This window comes from Ranitomeya variabilis, chromosome 3 (genome assembly GCF_051348905.1).
Source record: "Ranitomeya variabilis isolate aRanVar5 chromosome 3, aRanVar5.hap1, whole genome shotgun sequence".
NCBI classification, from domain to species: Eukaryota; Metazoa; Chordata; class Amphibia; order Anura; family Dendrobatidae; genus Ranitomeya; species Ranitomeya variabilis.
The window spans coordinates 109,005,238-109,023,785 of record NC_135234.1 but is presented as its reverse complement, the minus strand read 5'-3'; the positions used below and the strand labels follow the sequence as shown (position 1 = coordinate 109,023,785).

Sequence of the window (18,548 nt, the reverse complement as noted above, 5' to 3'; positions counted from 1 at the left end):
GGAACAACGTAATGTCCTCTGCTCTGGCAGTGAAAGGGTTACAAATAGTATTTTAAGAAATCACTTGTTCTCCAACTTCAGTCATCATCACATACTTCAGTGTCAAATCCTCCAGCGATTTTTAATTAATGAGGAACCACATTTAAAAAAGATGAATACTGAGCATCTTAAAGAGGCAGAGACAGGTGTGTGCATAATGACTGGATGAATAATGAAGGAGAGACATAACTGTTTAATAGCAGAGAACCAGGAAAGTGCTTACCTCCAGTATTTTGGGGGATCCTTGCCTCCCCAATGTACCAAGAATAAGGCCCCATGTTTTCGCTCCAGCAGCAGATGAAATGGCATCACCTCGATTTTTTTGCATGGTGCTGTGATCGTAGTATTCCCGTGAGAAAATCTTACTATACGGATCATACCTGTGAAAAACCATACATAGAAAAGCTTAACATTAGTGATGAGCGAGTATACTCGTTGCTCAGGTTTTCACGAGCACACTCAGGTGATCTCCAAGTATTTGTTAGTGTTCGGAGATTTAGCTTTCTTCACGGCAGCTGAATGATTTACAGCTATTAGCCAGGCTGAGTACATGTGGGGGTTGCCTGGTTGCTAGGTAATCCCCATATATAATCAAGCTGTCTAATAGCTGTAAATCATTCAGCTGTGGCAATGAAAACTAAATCTCCGAGCAGTCATAAATACTTGGAGACCACCCGAGCAACGAGTACACTCGCTCATCACTACTTAACATATATAATAGTTATATAATAATCATACCGATATATAGATAGAAGGAGAAAGCCTTCATCTAAAGGCTGGGGGCTGGATTTTATACACCGGGGGTAATGGGCCTGAATGAAAAACCTGAATTCACTGGCAAAGACTTGTGTCCAATACTATTCACTATATAGTGTGTTTATCTAAACATATAAAAAATAAATATTTTATGTATGAAAAATCAAGCAAGAAAAACCTTATGCTATGAATCTTATCTACAGTATATGGCCAAAATATTGGGACAGACCGCTAAATCATTGTCCACGTTTGGCGTGAAAGTCTATGATCACTCTATGAGACTACAGACTTGTGAATCTTCACAGTGAACACCATAATTTGAGCGAGACCGGGCACATCTAATGGAATGCGGCAGGAAGTACGCATAGCACATACCTGGGGGTCACATGACGGCTCGAGAATCCTGACAGTGCGCTGGGAGGAATCACAAGTCTGCAGATACATACTGTAGAGTGACTGCAGACTTTCATGGCACATCTGGACAACCCCTTTAAATTTAGGTAATTCATTCACCTCCATTGCTACATGTGTATAAAATCTAGCCCCTCACCATGCTGTCTGCCTCTACTAAAATTTGTGACTGAGTGGTTTACTGTGTCAAAGGCAGAGGACAGGTCTAGAATGAGGAGTATAGAGAATTATCTGTTAGCTTTGGCAGTAAGTCATTAGTAAGTTTGGTTAGGGTAATTTCAGTGAAGTAGTGGTGACAGAAGCCAGTATTAAGTTGTCAAAGAGTTAGTTAGATGAGAGGTTGGAAAGTGTTCTTTGTGTTCGAGGAGTTTTGAGGTGAAAAGGAGCAGTGATATGGGATGATAGGTGGATATTAGGTTGGCTCGAGGGATGGTTTCTTCGAGATAGGTGTAATTGTGGCATGTTGAAAGCAGAAGGGAAGGTACTAGAAATTTACGATAGGTTGAAAAAATGGGTTAGGGTTGGGACAAGCGTAGTGGTGAGGATGGGGAAGAGGTGGGACGGGGTTAAAAGCACAGGTGATGAGGTGTGATTTCGAGAGAAGATCAGTAAGATCTACTTCAGTGATGTTGAGGAAGGTTTTGGTGAAAGGCTAGTGATCTGTTATACATAGAGCTTGAGGTGGTTGAGGAATACAGACTAGCTTTGTTTGATCTTATTTTTGAAATGTGTGGCAAAGTCCTCTGCAAATATCAGGGAGGTCCGAGGGGGATGTGATCTGCAAAGGAGGGGCTTAAAAGTGTTGAAAAACTGTTTGGGATTTTGGAACAAAGAAGATACGAGAGTTGTGAAGTAGTCCTGTTTAGCAGAGGAGAGTGCAGACTTGAATGTGGTGAAATCTTATTTTCTTGCAACGGTGAGCTGCAACCTTGGACACTTGCGGAAGCTTTTTAGTGAGGTTGTTGTGCCACGGTTGTTTACTGATTTGTCGCACTTTGCCATGCACAAGAGGGGCGACTGAATCAATAGCTGATGCAAGTGTGGTGTTGCACAAAACAGTGGCATTGTATGTGCCGTGAAATGAAAATATGGAGGACAGCGGTAGAAGAGTCAGAGAGTGTGCGAATGTCTAGGTGTGCAAAGTTCATGTGGGGGGCATGCTAGTTGCTAGACATGTGGAGAAGGTGAGGAGGACAGGGATGAGAAAGCGAGTAGATGGTGGTTAGGGTAAAGGGATTGGTTAGATAGGGAGCAGAGGCGAGTGAACATAAAGTCTAATGTATCTTCATCTTTGTGGGTGGCTATGGAGGACCACTGAGTAAGACCAAAGGATAAAGCCAGAGAAAGAAGATTGGAGGCAGGTGTAGGTCGGGATGTTAAAGTCACCCATAATAATGGTGGGAATGTCAGCAGAATGAAAAGTTTAGAAGCTAGCTAGGTAAGTTGACATTAGAGGCAGTGTCCGGGCACAGGGGTCGGTATATGATGACCACTTAGAGGTTTGTGGGAGAGCAGATTCAGACAATGTGCACTTCAAAAGAAAGGGAATAAGGGAGGATAGAAGTGGGATTGGGTGATGGTACAATTGTTAGAAAGGAGAAGACCCACTCCTCCACCATACCATTACTACACCGAGGGCGAGGACCGTAGAGGAGTTGAAAGCCACCCTAACAAAGCACAGCTTTTAAGAAGGTGTTGCCCAAAAGACAGACATCAGCCTTAACATCAGCACAAACAGGGGAGTTTCATGGCATAGGTTTCCACGCCCAAGCAGTTGCATGCAAGCCTTACATGACTACATGCTTATCTATCAGCCTGGTGGACGAGTCTGGGTTTGACGAATGACAGGAAAACGTTACCTGCCCAACTGCAATTTGCCATTTGCAAGGTTTGGTGGAGAAGGGATAATTCTATGGGTTATTTTTCAGGGGTTATCATAGACCACATAGTTCTAGTGAAGGGTTCTCTGTGGCAACAGTTTGGAAAAGGCTTTATTCTGTTCCCCTATGCTCAAAGCAAAGTTCATGAAGGCATAGTTGGGTGATTTTGATGTGGAATAACTTTCCTGGCCTCACAGAAACCCCAACCTCAACATCTTGAAACACCTTTGAAATGAACTAGAACAGGGATTGTGAGGATGGTCCTGTGGTCTGATCTCACAAATGTTCTAGATGAATGTGCAAAAATTACCACAGACACATTCCAAAATCTAGCAAAAAAGCTTTCTAAGAAGAATAGAAGCTGTTACAGAAGCAAAGTGGGGACCACCGCCATATGATTACCTATGGATATAGAATAAGGTTTCATAAAAAACCCTGTATGTGAAATGTGGAGCTGTCCCGACACTTTTCTCTATGTAGTGTATGTAAATAAAGCAAACCATTAGCATTGCATTCTAGTTAAAATTCACCTTAAATGAGGATGTTCACTACTAAAACAACCTCTTCTCAATCACCATATTCTCCCACATAAAATAAGAGACTATACTCCCCTCCAGTGCCATTGGGCCATTCCATTGTTATGTCACGTGAGAAAGACAGCCAACTAGCGGCTGCTAATGTGCCGCTTCACAATCCCTTCTTTTGGACGAAACTGACATCCGAAGGAAGTCAGAGAGCAGCAGCTCTCACATTGTTTTCAATTATCAGTTTTGAATGTGAGTGTGAAGCAGCACATTAGCGGTGGCTGATCGACGGCAGGGTTCACATGACATAAGGTCGCTCGAGCCCTAGGAGTTAAAGGGACTCTGTCACCTGAATTTGGCGGGCTATGTAAATGCCCCGTTTTCGGTCTGATGGGCGGTGTTTCTTCTTTTTTTCTCCACCCCATCATTCCTCGCTGTCCGCAATATTTTTCGGAACTGGAGTACGTGTCCTCCATAGTTCGCACGTGCGCAATGCAATCTTATCTCGCAAACGAGCTGTATGCTTTGCCCATCTGCGGGCAAAGCCGAAAAGCATTACTGTGCATGCGCCAGCGCACTATGTCCCGGAACACAGAGAAATACTATAGTGATTGAGAAGAGGTTGTTGGAGTGGTGGATAACCCGGTTAAAGAACCATAAGGTAAATTAAAGCTCCAGATGGCTAAAGACAAACGATAGTACAGCCAATATCTCCAATGTTAAAGTATAGTATTTCTATTGAAGAAGGAATAAGTAGCAGTCAGTTACCTTTTGTTGTGCTTATGTTATGGGGGAACAAAGGATCAAAAATATTACCATACACCAACCACAACTACTCTGTCGGCAGATCCTGAACTATATAGGATGTGCTCGCAAACATCTATGGTCAGCTTTAGTCAACATTGGGATTTCTTGATTAGATTAATATAATAATAGACCCCAGTTAAGTTTTATCAGCCAGAACAGAGTACCTATACAAAAAGTAGCCCTCTCCCTCCAGAGAACATAGTTTTCTTGGTAGGACAGAGCACTTATTTCAATGGACAACATATAATGCATGACTCCCCTTTTCACCAATCGTTGTGATATCTGCAGCTCCAACTGGACAACGATCCCATGAAGGCTCTAACCTGTGGACTTCTTCCTTTTTTAGAAGTGCCAGTGTCACAGTGAATGACCCCACCATATTTCCATAAAATAAATGAGCAGATTATCCAGTCTTTTCCATTTTTTTATTGAAGATATTTAAGGCATTACTAAGAGTAAGTAAACTTTTGATAATTTTGATGTGTTGTTGGGTCTCTTAATTGCAAGTAGATCGGTGAGGATCAAGGTTCTGAGACAACCTCCACCACCAAATGCTCAGCTCAGGAGACAGGAGTACACAGATCGTGACCAAGCACAGAACATAGAAAGCACCGGCTAGTACAACATCTGTACCACGCTCTGTGTACAATGATGTAGCATCTGGCGCTCCTGTCCCTGAGCTATACTCCTCTTGGGGCTTTTTGAGTGTTTGTTTGCGGAGTCTCAGGACCTAAACGCCCACCAATCTGCTTGCCATTAAGAAAAACGTATAAAAAATAATAGCAAAAGTTTAGTTACTCTTTAAAATTTTTTTTTTTTTTTGCACTGTTTCCTTGTAAAGTATAAGTCCACTTTTGAAGATCATTCAATGGATTAAATATCCAGATAGACAGTGATCTACAAAGAATATGAAGTGATTGATGTGTAGCTATAGCATTTCCCACGGCCCATTCTTATTCTATGAGGTATTCTGATTTCTGCTGACAGACAAGACCATTAAGAATTTAGCGGAGCTTTTGTAATGTAAAGTTCTTCACTTCATACAATTTCCCCCCATCACACTAGCATACATACATACAAATCCATAGTATAAATTGTAAAAATAACGTTTCAAAGTGGATCTATGCTTTAAGCCTGCCATTAAGCTCACCTTCTATAAAGTCAGACCTTTTAGCCTGATCCTCAAATTTCAGAGCACCCCATCTTCTTCAGCTATTAAAAATTAAGCTCTAAATTTCATGATTTATGGATTACCCCTATTCAAAGCATTAGGCCCAGTTTCTCAACCCTTATCCCTCCATTACTATGTGTGTTGATCCAAGTTTCTGAACACGTTTTAAGCTTTTACACACAAGATTTAATCTAGATTTCTGAATATCTGTGCACTTAGTTCCAGTCTGAACTAAGTGTTCTTTACCTGAGCCCCAGATTAACAATACATTCGACAGACCAAATGCAAATCCATCTTTGCTGTAATCTGAAGAGGAGCAGGATTCAGGCCATGTCATTTTTGGAATACCAACCCACGACATATGAAGTAAGGACAAAGCAAATTAGCTGGTCTAATCTCCGTCTTCGTCCACTGTACAGAGCTCGGAAACACGCTTTATATACCGGGTCCACACTGAGTTTGAATCTGTGCAGTAACTTATAACAAACATTTATTCCTGCTCCCTGCATCATATTCAGAAATGCAGAGTACATAACAAGTCTGGTGTGTAATGCTTTAAACCCCGGGAATGATCATGAAACAAGCCCAGCTCAGCATGAACATTATTTATTGAGAATAAAATTTAAAAAACATCTCAAAGTTATTCCGGAAAAGTGAGCCAAGGAAATAAACAGATAAAATTAATAGTATCCGCAGCATAACATTATAATGAAGGGCACGAAATGCACAAAAGTGACTAATTCTCTCTAACCTATTGTTAGGATGAGAAATAAAGAGACATTGGCATTAGTTTGGCTACGTTCACACTAGCGTTGTGCGCCGCTGCGTCGGCGACGCAACGCACAACGCACGCAAAAACGCGTCAAAACGCACGCAAAAACGCTGCGTTTTGCGACGCATGCGTCGGTTTTTGCCGAAAATCGGACGCAAGAAAAATGCAACTTGCTGCGTTTTCTTGGTCCGACGCTTGCGGCAAAAAAGACGCATGTGTCGCACAACGCAACACAAAAAAACGCATGCGTCCCCCATGTTAAGTATAGGGGCGCATGACGCATGCGTCGCCGCTGCGTCGCCGACGCAAACCCGACGCAAATTAGCTTAACGCTAATGTGAACGTAGCCCAAGTGGACAGTTTTTATCGTCATTTGGACGTCTACGAAAGCCTTTTAATATGTTAAAAGATAGTGTTCTTTATGGAACATACATTCAGTTGGAACGATGGTATATTTGGCCTTTAAACTACAAAGGCTGCCAAGAAGAACCTTGACGTCCACACCGGTCTCTGATAAAGTCACTTTGTGTACTTAAGTCTAGCTAGGCTCATGATCTTAAAGGTTCTTTAATATCCTGAAGCCTCAATCTAAAATCTCATTATTTTGACATTTGCATGTACACCATCAAATGCTTACCAATGAAGAATATGGCGTATCAAGTCCAGATGCTAAAAGTAAAAATAAATACCCAGTAGGCCATGACGTCTTACGACACAGGCTACCAACACATCTAAAAGTTCCAGTGTTTACAATCTCATGCCAACGACTTTCAAAATGTCATATTATTAGAATTCTATGACCCAGATCAAGGAGCCAGCCTGTCCATGTATTACATGGTTGGTCAATCACGTAGACTAAGGTATACTATGGCCAGAGGCATCTCTACACTATAATAACAGCTGAGGGTTAGAGAAGCTGGGCCAACCTCTTTTTAACAAGGGGTTATCTTTATAGTGCATCCATTTTATCGAGAGTTCATTCGTATTACCAAAAATAATTGTACCAACACATGCATTTCATCATAGCTGTTCATGAGATGCTGTTCATTCAGGTGCTCTTCCTACCATCACCCCTTGCACATTTATCCATAGTTTGGCCGAGTTCTCATGTATTCTCAAAAAGGAGAGAGGAATGAGTCACAAAAGAGATTAGGCATGATAAATTTCAACATGCCTGATCCTTCCTTCAAGTGACATTGCAATGAAAAGAGAGTTATTACACCCCAGGACACATCAGAGATTTGGCAGGTTTGGTTGATCTAATGTGTATGACCACCTTTATGCAGACTGAAGTGAACAGCCACGATTTGCAATCAGTGGAGACATGGGATCAATGGGGGCCATATAGTTTCATAATTTGAAGGCTGAAGGTAGACTTAAGTCCATTGAATTTAACCTACTGTATAGCCTAAATTATAGGATTATTTTCTTATGATTAACTTTTTTTTATGAATAGATTGTCACAAAGACCATGATGAGAGGCCTCATTAATCTACTGCATGGACATCAATAAATCTTTAAAATAACAGATAAGCCAATCAAAAAGCCCGTACCTGAAAGCTTTCGTGTCGGGGTTGGCAATCATTACGGACTCCAGATGAAAGCGCCCATCGCCCAGATACCTACAAACAGACAGATATTAAAGTCCTAAAATGCAAGGCAACTATTTAGACATGTGAATAATCAGGGGTGCTTTTGGAGACAAGTAGGATATCAGATCACTGGCATTTACCACATAAAATCCCTGGCACTGGCATCATTGTTGTGAAGGGTTTCGTGTAGCTATATGGATAACAGATAGAGTATACAAGTATTTCCCATACTTGCCCAACCAGCAATATATCAGAAGTACTTCTGTTAAAATATTTTTCAACCCAAATAATTTGAGTCTCGGCCTACTGCACTTTCGTTGTTCTGGCACCCGGCAGGCATCCTACACCCTACCATGGGGGCCAACATTACATAAATAAAGTGCAGATTTCTTAAGTTCCCTTTTCATGGAGAGCTGTATTCAGTCATCTCCTCAATGGAGAACTGCTGTAGTTAATCCCTCTCTCTCTGTTCTGTGTGCAGGAAAGATCACGGAGCACTAATAAGTGTTGAATTGAGGTAGACGGGTATAATACAGGATTAAGGATCAGATGCTGATCTTCTTTCCCTTAAGCATCCTTGGATAGACAATGTCAGAAATAATGAGGCATTCCTGTAGCCTCTTCACTAAAACTATTTCTCCCTTCTAATAATGAGCTGTTACAAGCGTCACCTTGACTGGCCTCTGTATAAACTCCTTTGTCCTCTCTACATTGAGCACATATATATAGTATCCATGGACCACTGTACAATGATGTCCTGTCATCCTTGGACAAGCATTCATTTCATCTTCCTTACGACATTTTGTGTAAAAAGAAATCTCTCTTATGAAATGGGGTCATCCATATAAACCTTTTATGGATCGCCAACATGCTTCTGTCACAATCATCATTAGCTCAACACAAGCGTATGATCGAATGTCGGCTATGTATTTGCTGCAGAGGTATTTATTAGTGATGAGCGCAAGTGCTCGTTACTGGAGTCTGTCTAGAGTGCTCAGGTACGTACTGAGCATCGTGGGTGCTCGAGTGACATGTTCGAAACCCCGCGGCCACATGTTTCACAGCTGTTAGACAGCCAAAAAACATACAGGGACTGCCGAACAAACACATGCAATCGCCGCATGTTTTGTGACTACCTAACAGCCGTGAAACAGGCGGCCGTGGGGACTCGAACATGTCACTCGAGCGCCAGCAATGCTCGGTGTGTACCCAAGCACTCTAGGCAAACTCAAGTATCGAGCACTTGCGCTTAATAATATTTCTGTATTATCTGAGCTATTCTTGTGAATATATAGCAGTGTATGGATTTATAAGCTCACGTGTATGTAAAATAATAACAAAAAGGTATCTTACACAAAAAGCCTCAGATCATTTGCCTACCCAGACATGTTGAATCTTTCTGACAGATTCACCAATGAAATGTATGATTTAACTTAATGGTTCATATACTTTGTAATAAAGGGTATCCTTATATGTTGTTCCATACCCCATAACCCCAGCTGCCACATATAGTAAAAAATCATATTACTATTCCAATTTGATAGTTACATAAATGGAGTTGATTAAGGCAAAATCTTCATCCACCGAAAGACATTCATAAGACTGCTATACCTAACTAAGAAGAATAATCCTTTCTGAGGTGCATCAGTAAATCAGTGACCGTGTGCTGTAAGTCGTGTTTGGTTAGTCCTGCTGGTAACTATATTCTACCATGCCATATTAATTATCAGGATTAGGACACATGGAGAGAAGAACCACTGGTCTTGGCTACATTTCGTAAGAGATTGCACCACTGTGTCCGATTGTTTGCAGAACACAATTAACATTCAATTTTAGGTCAAATTATATGTATTAAATTGTTATTTTACCATCACAGAGGTCTAAAATAACTAACGGAGATGTTACCATGACCAGGTCCAGCACTGCCTCTCTGCTTAGTGTTTGGTGATGTTAACACTCAACAGCGCTAATATCCACTGGGCTCTCCTCTACATTGGCCAGTGATTGGCTGCAGCGGTTACTAAATATGTCCAGTACAGCCAACATATTTTCCAGCGCCGTACAGAGGATGCACTTATCCCAATCTTATTTCTCCATCTCAGGAACTCGGGAGAGTAAAGGCTTATTCATAAAAAGAACTGAGTTGTATGTTTTAGAAAAGTGGGTGAAAAAGCAAAGTACTTGGACACGACTCCGTGATCCACAAGGAATATTCCAGCTGGATCCGGCAATATGTGGGTGCTGTGTTGGAGACCAAGATTTAACAATAATTTTACGGGATTATCTTGTGTCATCTTATCAATGTCTGGATTCTAAACGTTTATTTCTTTATGAAATATAAGTAGGGTGATAATCATGTGGCGTCCCGGATTCCAGCAGCTACTTGGGTCAGACCTGTCAGTCATCGATCTGTTACGACACTGATGGACAGCTCAACCCGACAATAGCATAAATAGATGTGGCTGCATTTATAGGATTAATCGCCTCCGTCTCTTATAGTGGGGGCTACTGATCTACCACCTTGGACTAAAGCCAATAAAGTCACCGCACTGGTTGCCAATTATCTCCTATGGATTATCCGATCATGCACAGCGTGTCACAGTGACAAACATCCATACAAAGAGCCGGCGGCTCGAAAGGCTGATTTATATTGTGTTTACAGGTGAGCAGACCAAAAGCGGTGTTTTGTGACGAAGAAGCACAGAAGACACAGAAATATGGTCTCTTAAGACTTTCTATATACCTGGTATCAGGCCAAAAATAAGTGGTATGGAAGACGTACAGTACTTTCTAGGTGAACACTGAGGCCATATATGTATGCACTGGTCACTGTATAAGACATCATCCTCCAATGACACCGAAGTAACGTGCCCCTTTCCTAAACCAAGAACAGATCGCTGGCTTACAATACTCGGCTCTACTGGTGTTTATATTTTACAGGGCTAAGTTATAAAACTTGACCTACTGAGAACTACCCTTAGAAATGAACGGTATACTGACCTAGCTGCAGATTTTCATTTTAGAGCACAATTATGGTATTTATTTTTAAGATGCTTTCCAAAGTATGAACACAAGCCTTTTCTTACTATAAGGGTATGTGCACACGTCAGGATTTTTTGCAGAAATTTCCTGAAGAAAACCGGAAATTTTCTGCAAGAAATCCGCATTTTTTTTTTGCGTTTTTTTCGCGGTTTTTTTTTAGCATTTTGCAAGCGAAATTAGCTTGCAGAATGCTAAAGTTTTCCAAGCGATCTGTAGCATCGCTTGGAAAACTGACTGACAGGTTGGTCACACTTGTCAAACATAGTGTTTGACAAGTGTGACCAACTTTTTACTATAGATGCAGCCTATGCAGCATCAATAGTAAAAGATAGAATGTTTAAAAATAATAAAAAAAATAAGAAAAATGGTTATACTCACCTGCACACAGCCGATCTCCTCAGCGGCGTCCGTTCCTATAGATGGTGTGTGTGTGCAGGACCTTCGATGACGTCGCGGTCACGTGAGCAGTCACATGAGCGGTCACGCGACCAATCACAAGACCGCGACGTCATCGCAGGTCCTTCACACACACTATCTATAGGAACGGAAGCGGCAGCATGCACCACTGAGAGGAGGGAAGACTCCGGGGCCATCGAAGGTGAGTATAAAGCATAAACTGACTAGCTGAATCCTTCTAAACTTTACCTAGAAACAGGAAGTCTCTTTTCCTTGCATGAGTCATCCCTGTCTTCAGCTCCTGACCCAAGTGCAGGGCCGGCTCCAGGTTTTCGCGGGCCCTGGGCTAAAGAGTCTCAGTGGGCCCCTTTAACACATATCACGATACATGATGCACAGATACAGCAGACAAATATAGGTATAGTACAATGCCAAAGATTTCACTTACTTCTTACATTACATGAGTGGTATCTATAGCTCAGAAACTGGACAGTACAGTTCTCCATACAGCATTATGGGCACCACACAGTGCTCCGTACAGAATAACGAGCCCCATATATTGCTCCATACAGTATAATAAGCAGCATATATTGCTCTATACAGTATATAATGGGCACCATATATTGATCCATAAAGAATGAGCCCCATATATTGCTCCACACATAATGAGTCCCATATATTGCTCCATACAGTATAGGATGGACCCCATAGAGTATAATGAGCCCCATATATTGCTCCAAACAGTATATGAGTCCCATCCCGTATATGATGGGTCCCATATAGCACTCCATACAGAATTGGCTCCATATAGCACTCCATACAGAATTGGCTCCATATAATGCTCCACACATAATGGGCCCCATATATGATGCTCCAGTGTATAATGGGCCCCCATATATGATGTTCCAGTGTATAATGGGCCCCATATATGATGCTCCCATGTATAATGGGCCCCATACAGTGCCTACAAGTAGTATTCAACCCCCTGCAGATTTAGCAGGTTTAATAAGATGCAAATAAGTTAGAGCCTTCAAACTTCAAACAAGAGCAGGATTTATTAACAGATGCATAAATCTTACAAACCAAAAAGTTTTGTTGCTCAGTTAAATTTTTATAAATTTTAAACATAAAAGTGTGGGTCAATTATTATTCAACCCCTAGGTTTAATATTTTGTGGAATAACCTTTGTTTGCAATTACTGCTAATAATCGTCTTTTATAAGACCTGATCAGGCCGGCACAGGTCTCTGGAGTTATCTTGGCCCACTCCTTCATGCAGATCTTCTCCAAGTTATCTAGGTTCTTTGGGTGTCTCATGTGGACTTTAATCTTGAGCTCCTTCCACAAGTTTTCAATTGGGTTAAGGTCAGGAGACTGACTAGGCCACTGCAACACCTTGATTTTTTGCCTCTTGAACCAGGCCTTGGTTTTCTTGGCTGTGTGCTTTGGGTTGTTGTCTTGTTGGAAGATGAAATGACGACCCATCTTAAGATCCTTGATGGAGGAGCGGAGGTTCTTGGCCAAAATCTCCAGGTAGGCCGTGCTATCCATCTTCCCATGGATGCGGACCAGATGGCCAGGCCCCTTGGCTGATAAACAGCCCCACAGCATGATGCTGCCACCACCATGCTTGACTGTAGGGATGGTATTCTTGGGGTTGTATGCAGTGCCATCCAGTCTCCAAACATCACGTGTGTGGTTGGCACCAAAGATCTCGATCTTGGTCTCATCAGACCAGAGAACCTTGAACCAGTCAGTCTCAGAGTCCTCCAAGTGATCATAAGCAAACTGTAGACGAGCCTTGACATGACGCTTTGAAAGTAAAGGTACCTTACGGGCTCGTCTGGAACGGAGACCATTGCGGTGGAGTACGTTACTTATGGTATTGACTGAAACCAATGTCCCCACTGCCATGAGATATTCCCGGAGCTCCTTCCTTGTTGTCCTTGGGTTAGCCTTGACTCTTCGGACAAGCCTGGCCTCGGCACGGGAGGAAACTTTCAAAGGCTGTCCAGGCCGTGGAAGGCTAACAGTAGTTCCATAAGCCTTCCACTTCCGGATGATGCTCCCAACAGTGGAGACAGGTAGGCCCAACTCCTTGGAAAGGGTTTTGTACCCCTTGCCAGCCTTGTGACCCTCCACGATCTTGTCTCTGATGGCCTTGGAATGCTCCTTTGTCTTTCCCATGTTGACCATGTTTGAGTGCTGTTCACAAGTTTGGGGAGGGTCTTAAATAGTCAGAAAAGGCTGGAAAAAGAGATAATTAATCCAAACATGTGATGCTCATTGTTCTTTGTGCCTGAACTACTTCTTAATACTTTAGGGGAACCAAACAGAATTCTGGTGGGTTGAGGGGTTGAATAATAAATGACCCTCTGAAAAAACTTTTCCCAATTTAAAAAAAAAATAAACAAAGAAATAACATTCTTTTTTGCTGCAGTGCATTTCACACTTCCAGGCTGATCTACAGTCCAAATGTCACAATGCCAAGTTAATTCCAAATGTGTAAACCTGCTAAATCTGCAGGGGATTGAATACTACTTGTAGGCACTGTATATGATGCTCCCATGTATAATGGGCCCCATATATGATGCTCCCGTGTATAATGGGCCAGTATATGAGGCTCCAGTGTATAATGGGTCCTATATATGATGCTCTAGTGTATAATGGAAACCATATATGATGCCTCATTGTCTGATGGGCCCGTATATTGCTCCAAACATCCCCCCCCAAAAAAAGAAATACCTCTGCTCCGGACTCTCCCCGCTCCACCATCTTCCGGCTCTCAGCATTGTGACTGTTCAGGCAGAGGGTGCACAGAAATGACATTATTGCGCCCTCTGACCTGAACGTCACAGTCAAAAGACGCCGCAGCGGTGGAGCGGGGAGAAGTATTGCAAGTGTCGGGACCATGATCAAGCAGGAAGGCTAACTCGGCCCCCCGCCTTCTCAGGACACTTGTCCAGGTGCTGATGCCGACGCTGCCCAGGTGCGAAGCTCTTGCCCTCTGCCAGGTACATTGCTGCAAGGCTGAATTGTAGTTCTAATGATGACTCATGCAGCAAAAGAGATTTCCTGTTTCTGCATACAGCTTAGAAAGATTCAGCTAGTCAGTTTTTAATCACGTGATGTCATAAACCTAATGGAAAAGAGAAGACTTAACTGGGTAGAAGGGCAAAATGAGAAATTGTAAGTACACAGTGCCATAATATATTGCAGTCATCATATTATAAGAGGATATACATTTTAATGGAAGTGCTTCTTTAAAGAAATTGACAGGGAGATAGATCGTAGAGACCTTGCCATAGTTGCACTGCTTATATGCAAAGCTTCAGTGGAGTTATGATCAGGGCTTTCTGGGGTCTTCCTCTTCAGTTGCTTTTATTTTTTTTTACTGAAGACAGTTCTTTATGACCTTGGATATGTGCCTGGGGTCATTGTCTTGCTGCATTAATCTGCTCCAAGACAGAAGTAATACAAGTTGGTTTCTTCTTCTGCTTTTATTTTAGTCACAACACCTGGACCTCCCGCAGTTCTTTAGGATTGGCGTTAGAGGACCATACAAGCAGAGGGTGCACTCGTCTTACGGCACCTGAAGATGGGAGCAATCAGGGTCTCTATTGCTTGATTGATAACAATATGCTTAGTTCACAACTTTTGGGAAAAATCACCAGCTCCACTGAAGGATTAGCACGACCATGTCTGCAGGGGGCTTCTGCACAAAAACCTTCAATTTGACCCCCCAAAACTTTCATTCTGAAATTTCAGTCTTGGTGCCTTTTTTTGTAAAGAAACATAGTCCTTAGTCTGGTTTCTACTTTGCAATGAATTTATAAATGACTTCATAAAGACTACTGCTGACATAAGCATTAGAGATGGCTTTTTTGGAGGGTATCGGTCATTGCAATCCTGACAATATTTCCAATTTTGAAGAGACCTTGTCTATACATCCCTACTTCAGTATGACACTACATTATACCCTCTCAATTTTAAAATATCGGAATCTAAAAATTTTGCAAAACATTTTGTACAGATGGCAAATATTGACATTTTGTACCTTAGGGATAGTAATTGAGGCAATCATTTTATATTTACACCGTGCAGGTGCTGTGACTGCTAATTTGCTCATTTGTATAGACCCAAGCCAGAAGTGACACGTATTGCGGGAGCAGGGACAGGTCGGTACTAGTGATGAGCGAATATACTCGTTACTCGAGATTTCCCGAGCACGCTCGGGTGTCCTCTGAGTATTTTTTAGTGCTCGGAGATTTAGTTTTTTCTCCGCATCTGGATGATTTACAGCTACTAGTCAGCTTGATTACATGTGGGGACACCCTAGCAACCAGGCAACCCCCACATGTACTTATGCTGGCTAACAGATGTAAATCATTCAGCTGCGACAATAAAAACTAAATCTCCGAGCACTAAAAAATACTCTGAGGACACCCGAGCATGCTCGGGATATCTCGAGTAATGAGTATATTCGCTCATCACTAGTCGGTACTTATAGTGCATTGTATGACCATCTCGGAGACCCCTTTATAATGGCTGATCTGATATATAAAGGGGGCTATTTATTTTACTTTTAGACAGCAGCAATTTTAGTAAGGGCAGAGACAGACTGCCGTATTTCTCGTGCGAGAGTCGTATGGTAAACCTCGTACTGGCTGTCGGCTCTCCTGACCTGAGCTTGACAGCTGCATAGTAATCCATCTTGCTCAGGTCAGGAGAGGTGCCAGGCCAGGCCAGTCCGTGCAGTGCGATGCGATTCTCGCACAAGAAATACGGCAGTCTGTCTCTGCCCTTACTCACATAAACAGCAATGGGGAGAGTGGGGCGCATACAAGGTCTCTTACTTTATACAGTTAGATTTTTGGAAAAACTGACCACCATATTCATGATTGGTGAGAATCCATTAAGTGAAGTCATCACCTATGAAACATTTATATGATATATACTTACAATATGTCATAAATGTCTCAGATGTTGAGTTTTATTGAGATTTAAATTGCCAACATGGTCCTCAGATGAAAACAAACAAAAAATGATGGAAAATTTTTGCTCTAATTAATTAGTCCCCTAAACGCCAAGTTCGAAATTAGTAGCTCCAATGATTGTGTCTGTGTTTTGGCGTCCGTATAATCTGATTATATTTCCATGTACCGTTTTGCATGTGTCAGCATCTCGATGAGCCGGGTTCTCGCCTTCCCTTCAGTCCCCGTTCTCTGTCCATCACCTCATGTCTCCTCTCGGTGCTCTGCCGTAACTGTCTCTGCCCGCAGTTTGCTGCCAGTAATTGAGTCGTATATCAGGACAGATAATAGATGGGCGGCCAGAATGTAATTGGAGAAGAAAAATGTCCAAAGCCAGCATCACAGGAGCATTAATTTTATTTAAGGACAGCAAATTAGAGCGCGTTCCTCTCCCATCACCTAATTATTTTAGGTAATGAAAATGCTTAATGTGGTGTGAATTCTCTGAATTACAAACAAAATAAATAAATATCTGCTGAAGGAGAAAGAGTGCGAGAAAACCAGCGAGCGCTCCAATAAATAATGGTAGGAACAGAGAGCAACCGATCCCAGGAGAGAGGCTGTAGGAAACCGACAACCGCGGGATGAGAGGAACGCATGGCAGCAGAGAAAAGCAGCGCGGGGATGATCCAAGCAGCTTTCAGCTGCAAAATCAGACATGAGAAAAAGTGTGCAAGCGTAAAAACATTTTCACAGGCACCGGCTCATCCATAGCCGAGAGCCATGTTTAAATGCCTACAGTGCAGTAGCGGTGCACTAATCGGGCAGATCATGCACAAATTATGCATAAACTTATTTCATCATTGCTAATCGTACAACACGCTGGTTTTTGTTTTACCATCACCAAGAATTGGAGTAAAAAAAAACAAACATATCCTCCTAAACAAATACAATCAGTAATTCCCCGGAGGCCTTCAATTGTCAGTCTTGTTTCTAGCTCTGAGCTATTTCCCATGACTGCCCCATAAATAATCCAGCATACCCTCACAAGTAGTCGTGACATCACGCGCACACATACGGTATATAGAAATTGTATTACAGTTCCTTGCTACGGTAAAGCACAAATCACTCAACTCATCCAGATGAGGAATAACACAATTATTACAATCTGGAGAGAAATGCTTCCGTGTAATGGAGTTCTCATCATTTCCATTTTCCCAAGTCATTTTCAATTAGCTTCTATGGTGGTACATTTACTGGGGGGAGAAAAGTATAGATTGCTGGAATAATATTATTCACCACACTGTGATAAAAGACATCTGAACATTCAATTAAACCGTTCACATAGGAGAAATGGAGGGAGAAGGCGACCTTTAAAGTGGTGGAACTAAAAACAAAGAGCACTGGTTTACCGATGATATAATGCAAGCAACGTACAAATGTTTAATGTAGAACACGATTGTGACAGGTCAACTGTTGTTCATATTATTATGGCTGAAGTAGCCTTTTTTCACCATGGTAGATCTACCACTATTTTGCTATGTAATCTGAGAGCACCATAATATAGGAACAGAGTCCCTGAGTATAGGGAAGTGCTCTTTACTAGGCTGTGTTTTGCTGTTTAAATACAATGAGCATTTTATCAGCAGGAGATTATCAGTACAGGACAATGTGGCACGTGCAGGGTAGTCCAGTCACTCCCACAGCAGTAACAGGCAGATCTCTGTCACTACGGAGAGCTGTGATGTGGGCTGGGATATACATATCTCAACATCTGTGCCCGTGCTCAATCTGCGGCAGTGAAAACTCTGATCATCATAACCGATTCACCCAGTGTCCTAAGTGATGCATTGCTTGAATTGGGGTCTTTGTCCCCATCTCATGGTGCTGTCAAATTACATAGCAAAAACATGCTGATGGACTCCCTTTAAGAATGACTTAACACCACGTATTTTATGGCACAACAAAGGGAATATGTCAGCATGTTTTTGTTACCCCATTTGAGAGCAACAATGTAGGGGCAGAGAACATCATTCCAGCAATACATCACTTACTGGGCTACATGTTGTCATTTTTCTACGAAATTGCTGTTTTCTCTGCTGCAAATCTACCAGTTCTCTGAGTACTGGGCAGTTTAACCCTGTTGACAACACCAACAGCTTTCTGTGTGCTCTGTGTATAGGCAG

The 18,548-nt window shown here is 42.1% G+C and overlaps 1 protein-coding gene across 1 annotated transcript in view; it reads right to left on the bottom strand.

Annotated features, from left to right (window-relative positions):
- DPH1 (diphthamide biosynthesis 1) overlaps window positions 1–18,548 on the bottom strand; it is a 326,351-nt gene that overhangs the window by 18,290 nt on the left and 289,513 nt on the right. Inside the window, exons 7-8 of the mRNA XM_077294484.1 lie at window positions 7,914–7,982; window positions 263–419 (exon numbers count right to left, since the gene is read on the bottom strand). Of these exons, the coding sequence (XP_077150599.1) occupies window positions 263–419; window positions 7,914–7,982 (226 nt within the window). The remainder of the gene's footprint in view (window positions 1–262; window positions 420–7,913; window positions 7,983–18,548) is intronic.